The 17,218-nt window shown below is 44.8% G+C and overlaps 1 protein-coding gene across 1 annotated transcript in view; it reads right to left on the reverse strand.

The window, feature by feature from the left end:
• The window catches only part of col7a1l (collagen type VII alpha 1-like), a 54,451-nt gene that overhangs the window by 15,517 nt on the left and 21,716 nt on the right, over positions 1-17,218 (reverse strand). The window contains exons 9-15 of the mRNA XM_078234636.1: positions 16,254-16,373; positions 14,310-14,468; positions 13,221-13,340; positions 9,737-9,880; positions 7,892-8,026; positions 5,191-5,337; positions 2,846-3,076 (exon numbers count right to left, since the gene is read on the reverse strand). Of these exons, the coding sequence (XP_078090762.1) occupies positions 2,846-3,076; positions 5,191-5,337; positions 7,892-8,026; positions 9,737-9,880; positions 13,221-13,340; positions 14,310-14,468; positions 16,254-16,373 (1,056 nt within the window). The remainder of the gene's footprint in view (positions 1-2,845; positions 3,077-5,190; positions 5,338-7,891; positions 8,027-9,736; positions 9,881-13,220; positions 13,341-14,309; positions 14,469-16,253; positions 16,374-17,218) is intronic.

A 17,218-nucleotide genomic window follows, 5' to 3' on the forward strand; every position in this document is an offset into this window, starting at 1 on the left:
GAGAGGCATAGACAGGGTGGATAGTCAGAAGCTTTTTCAAGGGTGGAAGTGTCAATTACAAGGGGGCACAGGTTCAAGGCAAGAGGGGGAAAGTTTAAGGGAGATGAGTTGGGGAAGTTTTTCATGCAGAGAGTGGTGGGTGCCTGGTACGCGCTGCCACTGGAGGTGGTAGAAGCAGTTCTGGTCACCACACTCCCCAGAAGGACGTGGAAGCTACCTGGCAACATTTAAGAGGCATCTGGATGGGTAATGAATAGGGAGGGAATAGAGATATACGGATCAAGGGCAGAAGGATTTTTTCTTTCGTTTAGTTAGGGCATCATGATTGGCACAGACTTGGATCCAGAGGACCTGTTCCTGTGCTGTACTTTTCATTGCTCTTTGATTCTTTGGCCAATTATGTTAAATCTGTGTGCTTCAGTTCCCAACTGAGCCACAAGAGGAAACAATTCCTCAGCATCTACACCATCAAAAATCCCATGTGGGAGAACAGCAGCAGCAGAACTTGTCCCAATTTGTCTTCATGTAAAGCTTAGGGAAGCTTGGAAAGAGGAAGGAAGGTCCTGTGTCATCTTCACCTGGACAAAAATCATGAAAAGCCACTTGTTGATACATTTTAGCATGTTTATGTTTTTGTATCATTTGATTATAATCACAGGGTGAAAGGTTTATTGACCATTTAAGACTAGGATCCAAGGACACAGCCTCAGAGTAAAGGGACATCCCTTTCGAAACAAAATGAGGAGGAATTTCTTCAGCCAGAGAGTGGCGAATCTGTGGAATTAATTGCAACAGAAGGCTGTGGAGGCCAGGTCATTGAGTGTATTTAAGACAGAGATAGATAGGTTCCTGATTGCAAAGGGGACCAAGGGTTACGGGGAAAAGGTGGGGGAATGGGGTTGAGAAACTTATCAGCCATGATTGAATGACTGAACCGTATACAACCATTCGACCCAATGGGCTGAATGGCCTAATTCTTCTCATATATCTTAAGATCTTGTCTTGTAGCATATTCCCGTGAAGGCAGTTTCCCTTTAAGGTGGTGTCAGATGGATAATACATAAGCTGGCAGGTCTAATGATGACTCAGAAGTTAAACAGACAGCCCAAGGACTGAATCTCAGAGATAAGGGATGCTGTTCTGAGTTAGCTGATCTCAGTTAGATCAGCAGTTAAGGATCTACATTTAGCCTTCGCGTTCTTGGCCCAGGACTCTTTCTCTAGTCCAGGATTGTTCTCTAGTAGCCGTGTTCTGCAGCTCAGTCCCCCACCTCCCCACTCCCCAACCCAATGCTTGATGTAAAGGTTCACATACAAAGGACTGGATAAGCAACCTGAAGCTGGTGGAACCGTACGCCAGCAAGAAGCCATATTGCCACAACAGAGACGAAGAGGAAGATGAGGGGAGAGGAGGAACAATGTCAGGCAGCAACAGGGAAGCGGGAGCAGAGCAAGATGAGCATGCCATGAAAAAATATTGAGGAAAACAAGAATAGACTGAGGGGGGAATCTTATGTTAATATCACTTCGATATCATGGGCTGTGAGGCAGGGGCACAATTTAATATATTATGATCAGAAACACACAGAAATATTCAGTTCCTCCAACTATCTTTGTATGAAAGTGAAATAGAAGGAACATCATTCGTTCTTGGTCCAACTCTCCTAATGGGTTAATGAGAATCTCCTAATGAGAATCCAACTCTCCCAATAGAAATTGTTTCTCTCTATCAGGTCCCTTTAAGATCCTGAAGACTTTGATCAATTCACTTCCTAAATCCAAGGGAATCCAACCCTAATTTGGACTGTTCTTGGGTCCCTCCTGCCCTGTCGGGGTGAGCTTTGAAACATTTTGTGATGTCAGCTGCCACTTTGTCCTTTGTTTCTATATTATGAGTCAATAAACTTAATGGAAGTGGCTGGCCCAGGAAGACTGACATCAATGGGAACTCTCAAGGAGTGATACATGGAGCAGAATCTTCCAGTGTTTTTTTCAAGGTGTTGGCTCAGGTGAGAAAAACATTGTGCAACTCTTCGGCTGCACTGCCGGCTTTTCCTGCCATATTTTCCAACACTTAGAGAAAGAAAATGCTGGAACTGGGTCCTTTGAAGGAGCCCACCCAGTCAGCAACATTGACCTTCCAGAGATCGGGGAGCCATCTTTAGGATGCACCGATTTATCAGAACAAAAAGTACAACCAAAGATCCCCCCTCCCCTGCCCCACAGATACAGAAACCCCTCTCAGACATGGGGAACCCCCCCTCCCCCCCACCTACCCCCCCTCCCCCCACCCATCCCCCTCCCTCCCCCCCGGCAGTCCATAGCATGGGGAACCAACCCCCCCACCCCCACCACTCGGCCCACAGATTCAGGGAAACTGCCCCCATGGACCTCCCCAGAGGAAGACCTCCCCCCCACTCTGGCACTGCTCCTGGTATACCCTGGCACTGCCCTCTGACTCCCCCCACCCCCTAATGCCAGGGTACTGCCTGGGCATGTTGCTCCCCTCCCCCCTGAGGGCGGTACTTACCTGAGCACCCCCGGTGGGTTCACTTCACCAGGTTCTCATTGCTCCAGGCCTGTTGTAAACCTTGCCGAGGAGTTCCGAATGTGAGGGGCAATGCAGTGGGGGTGCCCACTGATGATAATTCAATGTATTGTATCACTGGTGGGGGTGGGGGCGATCGCACTGTGAGATCTCGCCAGCGCAAATCTAATTTTCGGCCTCTCACAAGAGTTAGTGCCCCCATCGTCATTTACGTCCTCAGTAAATGGGGGGGTGGGGGGGCGCAAACTCCCGGCTGCCTTCCTTGTCCGGTTGATCCATGTGCAGGTCACTTACTTACCAGCTCTATCCTGCGAGGCCTGAGGTGCCAATACTCTCCTGGCCGTGGCAGAGGCTGTGGCAGTGATTCTTCTGGTGGGTGTGGTTGTAGGCACTGAGGCCGACTTGCCTCGGCTGCTGTTTAGATGCCTGGCCTCGGGCCAGAATGCTGAAGCAAGGGCAGGTTTGGTTGCCAGAGCGACTGGCAAAATGACCACTGGCTTTGCCGTGACTGAAGATTTCCTTTTGGAGCCTGAGGAAAGATCAAAACGGAGACAGGTTCTTTCAGGCAATGATGTTAAAGCCTAGGAATTGCCTTTTTCAGACAGGATTTTTTTTAAAGATCTGCCTTTACCCTATAAACAATTTCGAGTTGGTAATTATTCCTGCATTTCAATTAAGAAAAGACTACAGCCAATAGAGTTTTGACCTCTGACCTTTAATCTGTGATTAAACCATTTCTTTACAGTCTGATTTTCTGTCCATATATTTCTGAGTCAGTTCCCAAATTTAGTCCAGGGATCTGGTACTGCCTTCTGAATGGAGTCAAATTCAGAGTCACATCATTGCCTGAGCACCCAGTCTCCGGAATGTTCGGGAGAATTGGGATATAATTCCTCACTCCATGAGTTCCCGGTCTCCAATGCTGGAGGAGCAGTTGAATACAATTCCTCACTTTCTGTCATTTTGGCAAGTTAAAATGACTGCGGGATGTGTTCTCTTTTTTCCAGCTCTGGTTCCAGCAAGGAATTGGTCAAAACCTAGGACGAAGCTGTGGATCTCAAAGGAACTTATAAAATTCTAACAGGATTAGACAGAGTATATTCAGAAAGAATGTTCTCAATGGTGAGGGAGTCCAGAACTAGGGGGGATCATAGTTTAAGTAAAATGGGTAAACCTTTTAGGACTGAGGTGTGGAAAAATTTCTTCACCCAGAGGGTGGCGAATGTGTGGAATTCACTACCACAGAATGTAGTTGAGGCCAAAACGTTGTCTGATTTCAAGAAGAAATTAGATATAGCTCTTGGGGCTGAAGGAATCCAGGGATATGGGGGGAAGGGGGGATCAGGATATTGAATTTGATGATCAGCCATGATCAAAATGAATGGTGGAGCAGCTGGAAAGGCTGAATGGCCTCCTCCTGCTTTTAGTTTCTATGTTTCCATGTAACACTCTCAGCCAAGGCTGGGGTGAACTGCTGGGAAGCATTGCACTGAGAACACCTTGAAATTAAAAGCATTGGAACTCATCTATAAAATTTCAAGAAATCAATCGCAGCTACAGATCTGTAAATGACGAGTTTAAATGGTATTAAACCGAGCATTACTGCGCTTCCTGAGCATGGCGCTGCTGAGCTTGTACAGTCATCTATTCTCCTCAGTGCCCCCCGGTGGGTATTCTGGAGGACTGCAGGTTGCTTTCTGAACTTGTCACATTCAGAATGTTGCTTATTTTGCTTATTTATTCCAGTGATGTCCTTCCTGATGCCTACAATCCAGGGTGGATGTTTCCCAGCTGCCTGATTAGCCTGTGTTTGATAGATTTCATAGCTTCGGACAAATGTGGGTAAGAGCAGACCAGTCAGGGGGAAGATTGAGGGGAGAATCATACAGTAATGACCGTTATCGAAATGAGGTTCCTGAGCTTGCATTGACAAGCGGATGTAGGAACACAGGAACATAGCAGTTAGGAGCAGGAGTGGGCAAATTCAGCCCTTCGAGCCTACTCCACCATTCAATCAGATCATGGCTGATCTCTCCTTTGTCTCAAATCCACCTCCCCTCCTGTCCCCCATATCCGTCTTTCCCTTTTTTAAAAAATTAGAAAGGTGTCTATCTCCCTGTTGAAACCATTCAACAATTCAGACTCCACCGCGCTATGGGGCGGCGAATTCCACAAATTCACCACTTTTTGCGAAAAGTAGTTCCTCCTCATCTCAATTTTAAATCTACCACCTCTCAACCTAGACCGGTGATATCTTGTTCTAGATTGCCCCATAAGAGGAAATATTTGGTCGACATTTATCAATCACTTTTAAAATTTTATATACCTCGATCAGATCCCCTCTCATCCTTCTGAACTCCAGCAAGTATAAGCCCAAACCATTTAATCTCTCCTTTTATATCAATGTCAGACTATAATGCACTAAATTAACCTAATCTTCAACCTTGTGGGCAACATCAGGAGAGTTCCACTCATGTTATCAAACCAATCCGTAAAGATGACGTCCTCTGAAGTAGAAGTGTGAGATGGTGTAGGTGGGGGAAAAAATCCAATACATAACCCAACCACAGCGTTTGAGGCCTATCCCTCGACATAGCTCGGAATCTGCCTCGCTTCTTAAGCTACAATGATGATTGCACTCACGTGTCTGGGCCGAAACAACTATGGGTGTTCCTTGCCTGCTTCCAACCATAGCCGAGACTCGGATGGTGTATGTGGAACTCGCTTCCAATCCACTTATCACATAAAGCGTTGTGTCAGCTGGGACAACTCTTGTCCTCTCAGGACCTCCTGAAGAGAGAATTAAATAGTGGTAGTGTAACATTCTTTACTATTTTGGGTTCAAGCACAGAACAGTAGACAGGAATCGGAGCTCTTCAATCTCCATTCCGGCAACTCTGCCCTAAGTGTGCTGGAAATTGGGTTGCCAACTTTGCTGGATGCATTGTTGAAGGTTTCATCTCAGCCTCTGTTCCAATCTTCAATATTCTTCTAATTAATTGCTAAAGTGTTCCAGAAAAATTAAAAAAAACATTTTTACTTCTAAAACGTCTTCGATTTTGCTGCTGCATTTTCTCACAGCGGCCTCCTGGAGATTAATCTTTAATTGTTGGAGACTATAGGACGATTTTGAAGGGTTGACAGCCTGAAGCAGAACCTCTGGTTACAAACATCAGCGGAGTTTCCATCAGCCAGACAGTGAATTTCAGAGTTACGGGCTGAATTCTATGGGGTGCTGCGGTATTGCACTCAGGCGGTGGGGAGGTGAGCTGCGGTGTAGTGGAACTTTGCAAGTGCTTGGGGGGACTCAGCAAGGGGGCTGAGGATAGGGGTTTGAGAGGCCAATGTGGGGAAGGAAACCTGGGGGAGATACGCCTTGGGGGGAGGGCAGAGGCCCTTTTGATGGGCTCAGGGAAGCCATTTAAGGAGGGATCTCACCAGCCATCACCAGCTCGTGCAGAGAAACCTGCCAGCTTGGCTACAGCGCGGAGCTCTTCCACCACTGGTTAACTGCCGGTGGAAATCAATCACCTCCTTAAGAGCCTCAACTGGTCTGACAGGCCACCCAATGCCCAGCCCCACTGCTGGTGTGATTGCAGTGGTGGAAGAGGTGGGGTTAGGCAGTGAGCATGCCAACCATTGGATTTTGCAAGCCCCTCCGTCTTCTAACCCCTCGGCAGGGGATCATAAAATCCAATCCCACAGCTCCAGGGGGCTCCTGACTAATAGCAAAATTCCAGGGCGCTCAGCCAGCATGATGTCCATTCACTCCCAGGACTTGGGATGAGATGTGACCCAAGCTGGCAAAAATTTCTCTTAACTCTCTGCCCTTCCACCAATGATTCAGCAACTTTATCCAGGGATAAAACTACACAATTGGCAAAGCTCAGCATTCATTCCCAAGTCTTTTTCTAAGTTAACAGAAGGAGATTGTAGTGCCTCTGGGTTTGGAGAACTGACTGAGATTCCAGTTCCAAACCGCTGTGTAGTGTCCCATGCTGGAAATGCATGTGCTTATTCAGGGAAGACGGAATTAGACTCAGGGATGTATGATGTCCCCAGGAGCAAATAGCATGTCGACATTCATTAATTAGGCTTAAATATGAATAGCAGCCACTTGGGCATTGTAACAGTGGGCCTCTATTCAACCAAGAGTGAACATCTTCAATAGAGGAAGAACTGACCAGAGGAAACAAAGGGCCATGTTTCACAGGGGTACTGCAGAGTGCACTGTCATGCAGGATGCAGGAAGCAATCTTTGTGCTACAGGTCAGGATTCCTTGACATTATTGAATAGAGAAACACACACAAAACATTCTCCCCAACAATGCCAACTCTCATCATAATACTGGAGCATGCATGCTCACTCAGTCAGTCAGTCACTCACCTTATAAATAGATAAAGATATATAAATTAGAAACCTTTTGATCTTTTTATGGCCAGATGGATGACTGATTTGGATGTGACAGCTCCCATCAGCCTCATTTTCAAATGGCTGTCCTGAATATCAGAAGTACATTACTTCTGATCAGGTTCCCAGGAGGAACAGTTTGATTGATGCTATCGGCCACTAGTGTATCCAGTATGGTCTTTGATCCTGGGCTAAGTGTCAGATCTTCCTGGTGATGTGGAGTGGCACCACACCATGGCTGCTCTGCCTTTGGGGGAAGCTTTGGCCATTTTAACCCTGAGATCCTTCACGCATTCTCCATCCAATAAAGATGGGATACAGCTCATAGCCTGGATTTCTCTGCTACTCTTATAGGGATCACCTGAGGGAATAACACAGATGAACTCAGACTCCCATTTTCCCACCTCAGGCTGAGATTGGGAAATCAGCATAGGGAAGTTCTGCAATTCACCACTGCACCAACACACTGTGCCTGCCCATCCTACACCATGACACATCAAAGGAACATTAATGAGTGTAAGCAGCAAAGCGGCTGCATCTTCTTGATGTGGACCATTTCCAGGACTATAGGGAAAGAGTAGAGCTCTTTCAGGGAGCTTGCACAAGCATGATGGGCTGAATAATGTGCTACATTATTCTCTGCTTTATAGATTAAAACAGAAGATCAATTGTCTGGGTATAAAATGGGCAATGGACTGCAGAGTCACAAATGCAATTGACAAGTTCAGTACTGAAACTCCGTTCTCTGTCTCTCACTCCATGTTACCCAACATCATTCTTATCGACTGGGAATTAGAGGAGTTCACCTTAACTTCGACTGTGAATATGTTTGGTTGTCTCCTAAACAAGTTTATGAAGTATGAAGTAGGCAAATGCAGGTAGAAGTTAAATCCCATCTTACAAGGGTGCAAGTGATCAAGTCAAAACCCCTACCTCGCAGTAGAGCCCAAGATATTCTATATCCCGAGAAGCCAGGCATCTTCTTCCAGGAGAGTTTTAAGCTGTTGGATCCAGTTTCTATAACTTTCAGTTCCTTCACTGATTGGACCTGTCCAGAATCCAGAGAAGCTGTAAGTGATGAAAGGACAGACTGTGTTTACAAATAGTGAATGAATCGCGTACGCTTCCTCCATGTGACCTGCAATGGAACACGTCAGTCAGAAGTGTAGTCACTATTGTAGAAGAATCTTCCTCTCGATTCCTTCCAAATTCCAAATACCTTGTCTCAAATGTGCTTCCTGCTCCTTAAGTCCTCACTGCTGTAAGATTGATCACAGGGACTCTGGTTCATATCCTCGCTGACAATGTGTTGAATTCGACCCTTCACACAATCCCCAACTCAAATTCAGCACTTCTCAAGAGTCACAACCATAGAACATAATCACTCTCTCTGTCTTTCTTTTCATCTACAGGGCAATAGACTTTTAAAACTCAAGTGGCACCAACCACCCATTGCTATTTGAATTATCAAGTCTTCTCTCGTGTTATGTTCAGCTTTCGTGGTGTCTTGCATAAAAGGTTTGTGACCTTTCAACCAGATGCTCAAAAATAAAAGAGAATGGGTGGAGGCCATTCAGCCCCTCAATTAGATTATGGCCTACCTGTACCTCAAACACATATGGAGCCTTTGTTCAATATCCCTTTTACCAACTAACAGAAGGATATCAATATTAGTCCTGAAAACTCTGATTTTCCCTCAACAACCACGGCCTATTTGAGGAAAATGTTCCAGATATCCATGAGTCTTTGAGAGAAATTTGTTCCTTGATTTCACTCCTTTATGAGGCCTAACCCTATTTTTTAATTATTTCCCTTCATTCTGATTCCCTCATCAGAAGAAATTGTTTCTCCATATCTACGCTGTTGAAATCTATTTAACGTTTTAACCACTCAATTCAGACTGCTCCTCAGTCTGTTATTGTCAAGGGAATGCAAACCAAAGTTTGTTTTCTGTCCTTGTAATTTAACCCTCTAAACCTCAATTTTGATTTGATTTGATTTATTATTGTCACATGTATTATCATACAGTGGAAAGTATTGTTTCTTGTGCGCTATACAGACAAAACATACCGTTCATAGAGAAGGAAACGAGAGAGTGCAGAATGTAGTGTTACAATCATAGCTAGAGTGTAGAGAAAGATCAACTTAATGCAAGGTAAGTCCATTCAAAAGTCTGACAGCAGCAAGGAAGAAGATGTTCTCGAGTCGGATGGCACGTGACCTCAGATTTTTGTATCTTTTTCCCGAAGGAGTGAGGTGGAAGAGAGAATGTCCGGGGTGCGTGGGGTGCTTAATTATGCTGGCTGCTTTGCCAAGGCAGCGGCAAGTGTAGACAGAGTCAATGGATGGGAGGCTGGTTCGCGTGATGGATTGGGCTACATTCACTACATTTGTAGTTCCTTGCGGTTTTGGGCAGAGCAGGAGCCATACCAAGCTGTGATACAACCAGAAAGAATGCTTTCTATTGTGCATTTGTAAAGGTTGGAGAGAGTCGTAGCTGACATGTCAAATTTTGTGTATGTCTTCCTAATTATATCACCAAGCAATGATTGCTATATCTCTGTCCAATGGTGTTATCAACCTCCCTTCCCATTGTCCCTTGTCCGAATGGGCAAACATGAGATGCAGCTGCACATTGTTCAATTGAATGGTCCTTAACCCTTATCTGGGTCTGCTTTAATCAAGACCTGTGGTTTTCACATATTTTCTCTGTGTGACTGAGTTTAGCAGCTTGCAGCTTTTTAAACTTGTGTGATTATTAACCCTTTCACACATTACCTGTCATCTGAGATAGGGACACAGCAGGTCCCTCGGAGTTCCCATACACAGCATTGATGCTAATTTTATAGTGAGTCTCAGGGTTCAGGTTTCCAATGTGGTAAGACAGTGTGTTGCGATCCACATATTCAGTCTGCGTAACACCTCTCCCTAGCAACGGAAAAAACACATTGAAACATGAGGACTTTGGAACAGATTCATACAGGCTCACTATTTTTTTTTATACTTTTCCAATTCAATCAAATCAAATCAAATCCAATTCAAAGTCTCAACAAGTTGAGACATTTCCGATCCAGGCTGACAAGACTGGGCGATCGACCAAATCACCTTGTCCTGGGCCCGATCTACATGAGCCAAGCTGATTGGAGAAGGGGGAGGTTCCTCCTCCAAGGCTTGAGCTCATTTGCATCTTAGCCAAAAAACCGAGATGCCGCTTAAAAAAATTGCTTCATATGAAACATATGAAGCTTCAATGTAACCTGATGACCTCAACCAAGTGCAACATCCTCTCCATACTACACTTGATCTTAGCCAAAAGGCATACAGGCTCACTATTACTGCAGTCAGGTCAATGCTTTGATTACATAGAACTCAACAGCATTTACATCACAGAAACAGACTACTCAGCTCTTCACGTTCAGGTCAGTATTTACATTCCACAGAGGCAACCTCCCATCCTCCTTCATCCAATCCCAGTAACATATCCTTCAATTTATTTCTCCTGAATTTCCTATTGGATTTATTAATGACCATCTCATGTTTATGGTTTCTAGTTCTGGTCTCCCCATCAAGTGATGAAAACATTTTCTCTCTGACTACGCTACCAAAGCCTTTCATGATCTTAAAGACCTCTATCAAGTCAGTCACAATCTTCCCTTTTTTAGAGCAAAGATCCACAGTTCAGGTTGATTGGCCATGCTAAATTGTCCCTTTGATGCATGGGTGTGGAACTCTTTGCCGCAGAAGGCTGTGGAGCCAGGTCATTGAGTGTCCTTAAGACAGAGATAGATAGGTTCTTGATTAATAAGGGGATCAGTGGTTATGGGAAAAAGACAGGAGAATGGGGATGAGAAAAGTATCAGCCATGATTGAATGGCGGAGCAGACTCGATGGGCTGAGTGGCCTAATTCTGCTCCTATATCTTATGGTCTGATAGGTTAGGGGAATTAGTGGGGTAAATATGTGGGATTACGGGATAGGGCCTGGGTAAGATGCTCTACTGAAGAATCGGCACAGACTCACTGGGCCAAATGACCTCCTTCTGCACTGTAGGGATCCTATGATTCTACAATTTTAAAGAGCTCCAGCAAGTTCAACCTCTCAGTTCTATTATTTCAGTAAGATAAAACTGTGGCTTCTCCAGTGCCTCAATATTCTATTTTGTTGATCACTGTCAGTAACAAAATAAATTGGTTGATGAATGGGACAGAACACTCAGATACAACACTCAAGTTTCTCTATAAGAACATAAGAAATAGGAGCAGGAGTAGGCCATTCAGCCCCTCCATCATTCAATAAGATCATGGCTGATGTGATGTGGCTTGAACGCCACTCTCCTGCCTGCACCCCATCCCCACCCCCAACAGCCCTTGATTCCCCCGACAATCAAAAATCTGTCAAACTCGGTCTGGGATATATTCAATGACCCAGCCTCCACTGCTCGCTGAGGGGGTGGGGTGGGGGTAGAATTCCAAACACTAACAACCCTCTGCGAGAAATAAAATTCCTTCTCATCTCTGTCTTAAATAGCAGACCAACTTAATCTGAAACTGTGCTCCCATGAGATGCACTAATGAATCCAATAGGAAACTCAGGAGATACTTCCTGTACCCAGAGAGTGGTGAGAATGTGGAACTGGCAAAAGAGTAACTTTAAGGAAAACTAGATTAGTGCATGAGGAGAGAAAAGGGATAGAAGGATACGTTGATGGGTTAGGTAAAGAGGGTGAGAGGAGGGTCAGATGGAGCATGGACAATGGCATGGACCAACTGGACTGTTTCCGTCCTGTAAATTATCTCATTCTGTTTAACTGTGGTTAGAAATTCAGCAACATCTTAGTTTTGCACCAGCCTTGTACCCATCAGGAACGCAGTTACGGCCTTCCCACAGTCAGGTTTGAAGGGGCTTGGAGAGAAAGAGATGTTAATCCAGGCAGTCTGGGCTGGATTTAAACCCAGGACAGTTCACTCTCCCACCCGGCCACCTTTCCGCATTTACAAAGTAGCCTGGCAACATCCAGTGTCAGAAGATAGTTTCTGCAGCAATTAAAAATTAATAAGTGGTGTCTACGTGATATATCCTTAGCATAGAAGACATGATGGGCTGAATTTTCATGGAAGACTCCATGGAGGCGTGAAAATGACAATCGGGAGTCGATACCGGGATTCCAAATTCTATTCCTGGGTTTCCGATTTTCAGATGGTGCAGGCAGCGAAGGGTCAGGACCCTGCTCTCCCAACCCAGCCTGCTCCATAGAGGAGATAGGCAATTTTCATGGATTTGGGCCAACTAATGAGAGCCCAGACATCCATTAGAACGATGAAACAAGGGCACCACAAGGAAAACATTGATTGACAGCTCTGGGTCTCTGATCTAGACAATGTCAACTACACAATGTTTATTTATACACAATAATAAAGTTTCAAGTATTTGCAGTTTCCACTTTTGATACTTTAAAGGGTCTGGATGATTGACACTTTTATTGGGTTGCAGTAAAAGTTTTGTTGTAAGAAAGTAGAAATCTTTGAATGAGTGGCTGTTGGCTAAAGCTTTTCTTTTAGACACATCCTATTATTACTGTGGGGTTTATTGGTTCTATACAAAGTGTATAGTGGATAATGAGCATAGCAGTACCATAGCTTAGCATTGAGGGTATGAGAGGCCAAGGGGGTGGAGGGTGTGGGGCATAACTTGCAAAGGTATGAGGGGTCATGGTGGGATGTGAGGGATAATGGCTAGAGAACTATTTTCTGTTTGTATTTATTTTAACTGGGACAAAGTCCCATAGCCTTTTAAACAGCCTGCCTTGGCATTCAAAAGCCCCTGTTGGTGTCTTCAAACTCTTTTTCAGGCCCAACTGCTGTTAGCACACTCCCCCAAAATGAAAATCCCGTCTTTGTTGGCACCTTGGCACCAAGCTGGGAAACTTGTTCTGGAACTCCCAACCAGAGGAAATAGTTTCTCTCTCTTTTACCCATCAGCCCCTTTAACCGTCTTAAACACCTGAATTAGATTTCCCTTTAATCTTCCACAATCAACGGACTGCAAATCTTACAGAATCCCTTAAAGAAGCAGCGGAGAGGACAGATGAAAGAAATACAGTGGAAGCAGTTAATAAGAATTTAAGCAAACAGGTTGGATAATGTGCACAAAATGATTCAGCAACAGTAATCATTGCGTACAACCACAAATAAAAATCAGAGAAACACCAACAAAAGATGTCCCTTAGCTACACAATTTAGAGAGACAGTTTCTCTTTATTTACCTGATGTTGGCCTCCATGTTATCTGATACTCGGTTGCTCCAATAGTAGTACCCCACACCACAGACACTGAGGAAGTGGTATATGTGGTTACTCTGAAGTTTGATACATAGCCAAGTGGAGCTGCAATACAGAATAAGCCATCAGTTAATTCAATTCCCCAAATGTTCTATTTCCTTCCTTGGCCCAAAAGGCACCGCCTGTTTCTGGGGTATAGTTGCACCGATCTTGTCTATTTGTGTAAGTGGTCATTGTGAATGTAAAAAGCAAGAATATTGCACTCCTGAGGGTTAGGTATAAAAGACCAGCTACAGCCTGTACTCATCTAATGTCCCCACATACTCCTTTACAGCACTATCATGAGAAGTGATCAGGAATGGAAAGTCTTTTCCATGGAAACATGGAGAACATGCCCCTGTCTTCATCAATGGGGATGAAGTGGAAACCCGTCAAGAGCTTCAAGTTTCTAGGTGTCCAGATCACTAACAATCTGTCCTGGCCCATCCATGCCGATGCTATAGTTAAGAAAGCCCACCAACGCCTCTACTTTCTCAGAAGGCTAAGGTAATTAAGCATGTCAGCTACGACTATCACCAATTTTTACAGATGCAGCATAGAAAGCATTCTTTCTGGTTGTATCACAGCTTGGTAGAGTTCCTGCTCTAACCAAGATCGCAAGGAACTACAAAGGGTTGTGAACGTAGCCCAATCCATCACGTAAACCAGCCTCCCATCAATTGACTCCATTTACACTTCCCGCTGCCTCGGAAAAGCAGCCAGTATAATCAAGGACCCCACGCACCCCGGACACTCTCTCTTCCACTTTCTTCCATCAGGAAAAATACACAAAAATCTGAGATCATGTACCAACCGACTTAAGAACAGCTTCTTCCCTGCTGCCATCAGACTTTTGAATGGAACTACCTTACATTACGTCTGACCTGGAAGTCATCCAAGACTTTCATGGGAAAGTGTTCCCAATAACATCTATAGTCTTTCTCAGAAGGGTATTATCTTCATGGCACCTGGAAGGATCTCCCCGTTCCGTGTTAACCTGTAAAGCAGTTAGAAAGTGTCATCTGTGTCACTCACTTGTCCTCACAGTTGTTGTTATCCCAGGGCCAACAACAGAATTGAAGACAACATAAAGTGATAAGACGTATTCTGTATTGGAAGCCAGATGTTTGAGTTGATGTGATGTTGTGCTGCTGTTCACAGCTACTTGACGGGGTCGGTCTCTCCCAGTGAACTCTGGTAACAAAGAAACAAAGCATTAAGGCAAACACCCCCTATTGAACATTGCTGTTAACAAAATGAGACCTTGGGGCTCAATTGAATTTTAATTTCACCTGTTCTCAGAACATCTTGGAAAAGTTTCATTTATTGCCCATCCCTAATTGCCCTGAGAAGTTTATTTATTAGTGTCACAAATAAGCTTACATTAACACTGCAATGAAGTTACTGTGAAAATCCCCTAGTCGCCACTCTCCGGCGCTTGTTTGGGTACACTGAGGGAGAATTTAGCACAGCCAATGCACCTAACCAGCACATCTTTCAGACTGTGGGGGGGAAACCAGAGCACCTGGAGGAAACCCACACAGGTACAGGGAGAACGTGCAAACTCCACACAGACAGTGACCCAAGCTGGGAATCGAACCCAGGTCCCTGGCGCTGTGAGTGCTAACCACTGTGCCATCATGTCACTCTCAAGGTGCTGACCTTCTCCTTGAACGTCTGTAGTTCTTGTGCTATAATAACTCCAGGAGTCAGCTGTAGCTGAACAGTGCTTTATTGCACAAAATAAAGTAAAGCAAAAACCACAAGCCTGTGGTGAACACAACAGGTCCTAACTGGGACAATACAATAATGGACCCACTCAGGGGCCTGCTTTATACAGGGCTCAGTGTACGAGCTCCACCGGGTTAGTTAATTGCTAATCATCAGGCTGCTCGTATTCAACGAGTCCTACAAGGAAGTCAATCAGTGATTCCTCATGGGGGTTATCACATGCACCAGCCCCACTTAGACTCTCCTGGGCTCCGTGGCTCTGGCTTCTCTCAGGCCCCCACTCCCTTCAGGTCCCCGCTCCTTTACTCAGCCCCTTTCTTTTACTCAGCCCCCACTCCCTCACTCAAGCCCCGCAACCCCGGCTCACTTGCCTGAGAGTTTAAATAAGTATTGCCAGCTTGTCCAATCTAAGGCTAGCTTCTCAGTTCATTGGTTGTTGACAGGTTGACTCATGCCGTGAAGGCAATTGTTTCACTTTATTGGCTACTGATAGGCCCACTAGTCAGCCTATCAATAAACCAACTGAAACAACCGTCTTCAATTGGTCAAGCTGGAAGGGCAGCTTTTCAAAAATATTGAAATGGCCGGGCCTACTACAGAATCCCTGGAGGAATCCTGCAGAACCCAGTCTGGGAAACACTGGCATATAGAATTGCATGGAATACAGAGCATGGAGACAGGCCATTCGACCCAACTAGTCTGTGCTGGTGTTAATTCTCTGCATGTCTCCTCTTCACTTATCTCATCTCAACCATTCAGCGCACATTTCTATTCCCTTTCTCACCAATGCTCATCTTGTTTCTTTTCGACGGTATCTACGCTATTTGCCTAAACCTCTTCTTATGGTAGAAATTTCCCATTTTCTAAACACTTTCTGAGGAAAGGAATTTCTCTGTATTTCCCCGTATGATTTATTAGACACTATCTTGCATTTACAATCCTTAGTTTAGGATTCTCCAACAAGTGAAAACATTCCCTCAACATTTACCCAATTGTCCAATCCATTCATAATTTTAAGAGCCTCAACCAAGTCAAGAGCTCACCTGGCTGAGTCCAGTACCTAGGAATAGGCATCTGTCCAATCCTATGGATGACATGGGGAACTACTGAGAGGACACAAGTGAGGAAAGAGTGGTGCATTTCTACAATTAAAACAAAGCGAACAAACTTGCTGTTCTCAAATCAAGCCAATAACACTATTAATATCAATGCTTTCCATGGCTCAATTCACAGCAATGTATCCAGTACCTGGTGTAGGGCCCCATGCCAATCTATATCCAGTAGCACCGGGGACAGCATTCCAGGTGATGACAGCACTGTTTGTAGTAATGGATGATGCTCGCAGAGTGTGGACAGAACTTGTTGCCACTGAAAAAATACAGAAGCCAATAAGACAAAAAAGTAAAAGACGTAGTCCTTACTTATTCATCAGTTAATACCTTGTGGGGGAGGCAGGAGGGATTTTATGGATTCCACAAGTGCAGGAAATGTCATGTATGGGATGACTTTAATTAGGCAGGATGCAAAATTTCTATTTCCCAATGGCAGCGGGTTGAGATGCTGTGATAAAGTCAGCGACATGTAAAAAATTACACCACCATGTGGCGGGATCATACTTCAATACATTTGCATGCCCTGAATGCTCCAGAATATGAAACATTTTTCAATAAAATCCAGCCTCCAAGATAAAAAAGTCACACGAGAATCTCCTAACATCTGGTTCATGATCCGGGCAGCACGGTAGCACAGTGGTTAGCACTGCTGCTTCACAGCTCCAGGGACCTGGGTTTGATTCCTGGCTTGGGTCACTGTCTGTGTGGAGTTTGCACATTCTCCTCGTGTCTGCGTGGGTTTCCTCCAGGTGCTCCGGTTTCCTCCCACAGTTCAAAGATGTGCGGGTTAGGTTGATTGGCCATGCTAAAATTTCCCTTAGTGTCCTGAGATGCGTAGGTTAAAGGGATTAGTGGGTAAAATATGTAGGGAAATGGGGGTAGGGCTTGGGTGGGATTGTGGTCGGCGCAGACTCGATGGGCCAAATGGCCTCTTTCTGCACTGTAGGGTTTCTATGATTTCTTCTTTTCTATGATGATCATTTAGAAGTGGCGTGTAGCTGTCAACATTGTACAGTTGTATGTAAGATCAGTGCGTTTTCCTTGTTTAATTCTACAGCCTGGCACACAACAAAATTCCAACACTTTTCTCCACCTTTACCT

The sequence above is a fragment of the Mustelus asterias genome, chromosome 19, assembly GCF_964213995.1.
Source record: "Mustelus asterias chromosome 19, sMusAst1.hap1.1, whole genome shotgun sequence".
Lineage (NCBI taxonomy): Eukaryota > Metazoa > Chordata > Chondrichthyes > Carcharhiniformes > Triakidae > Mustelus > Mustelus asterias.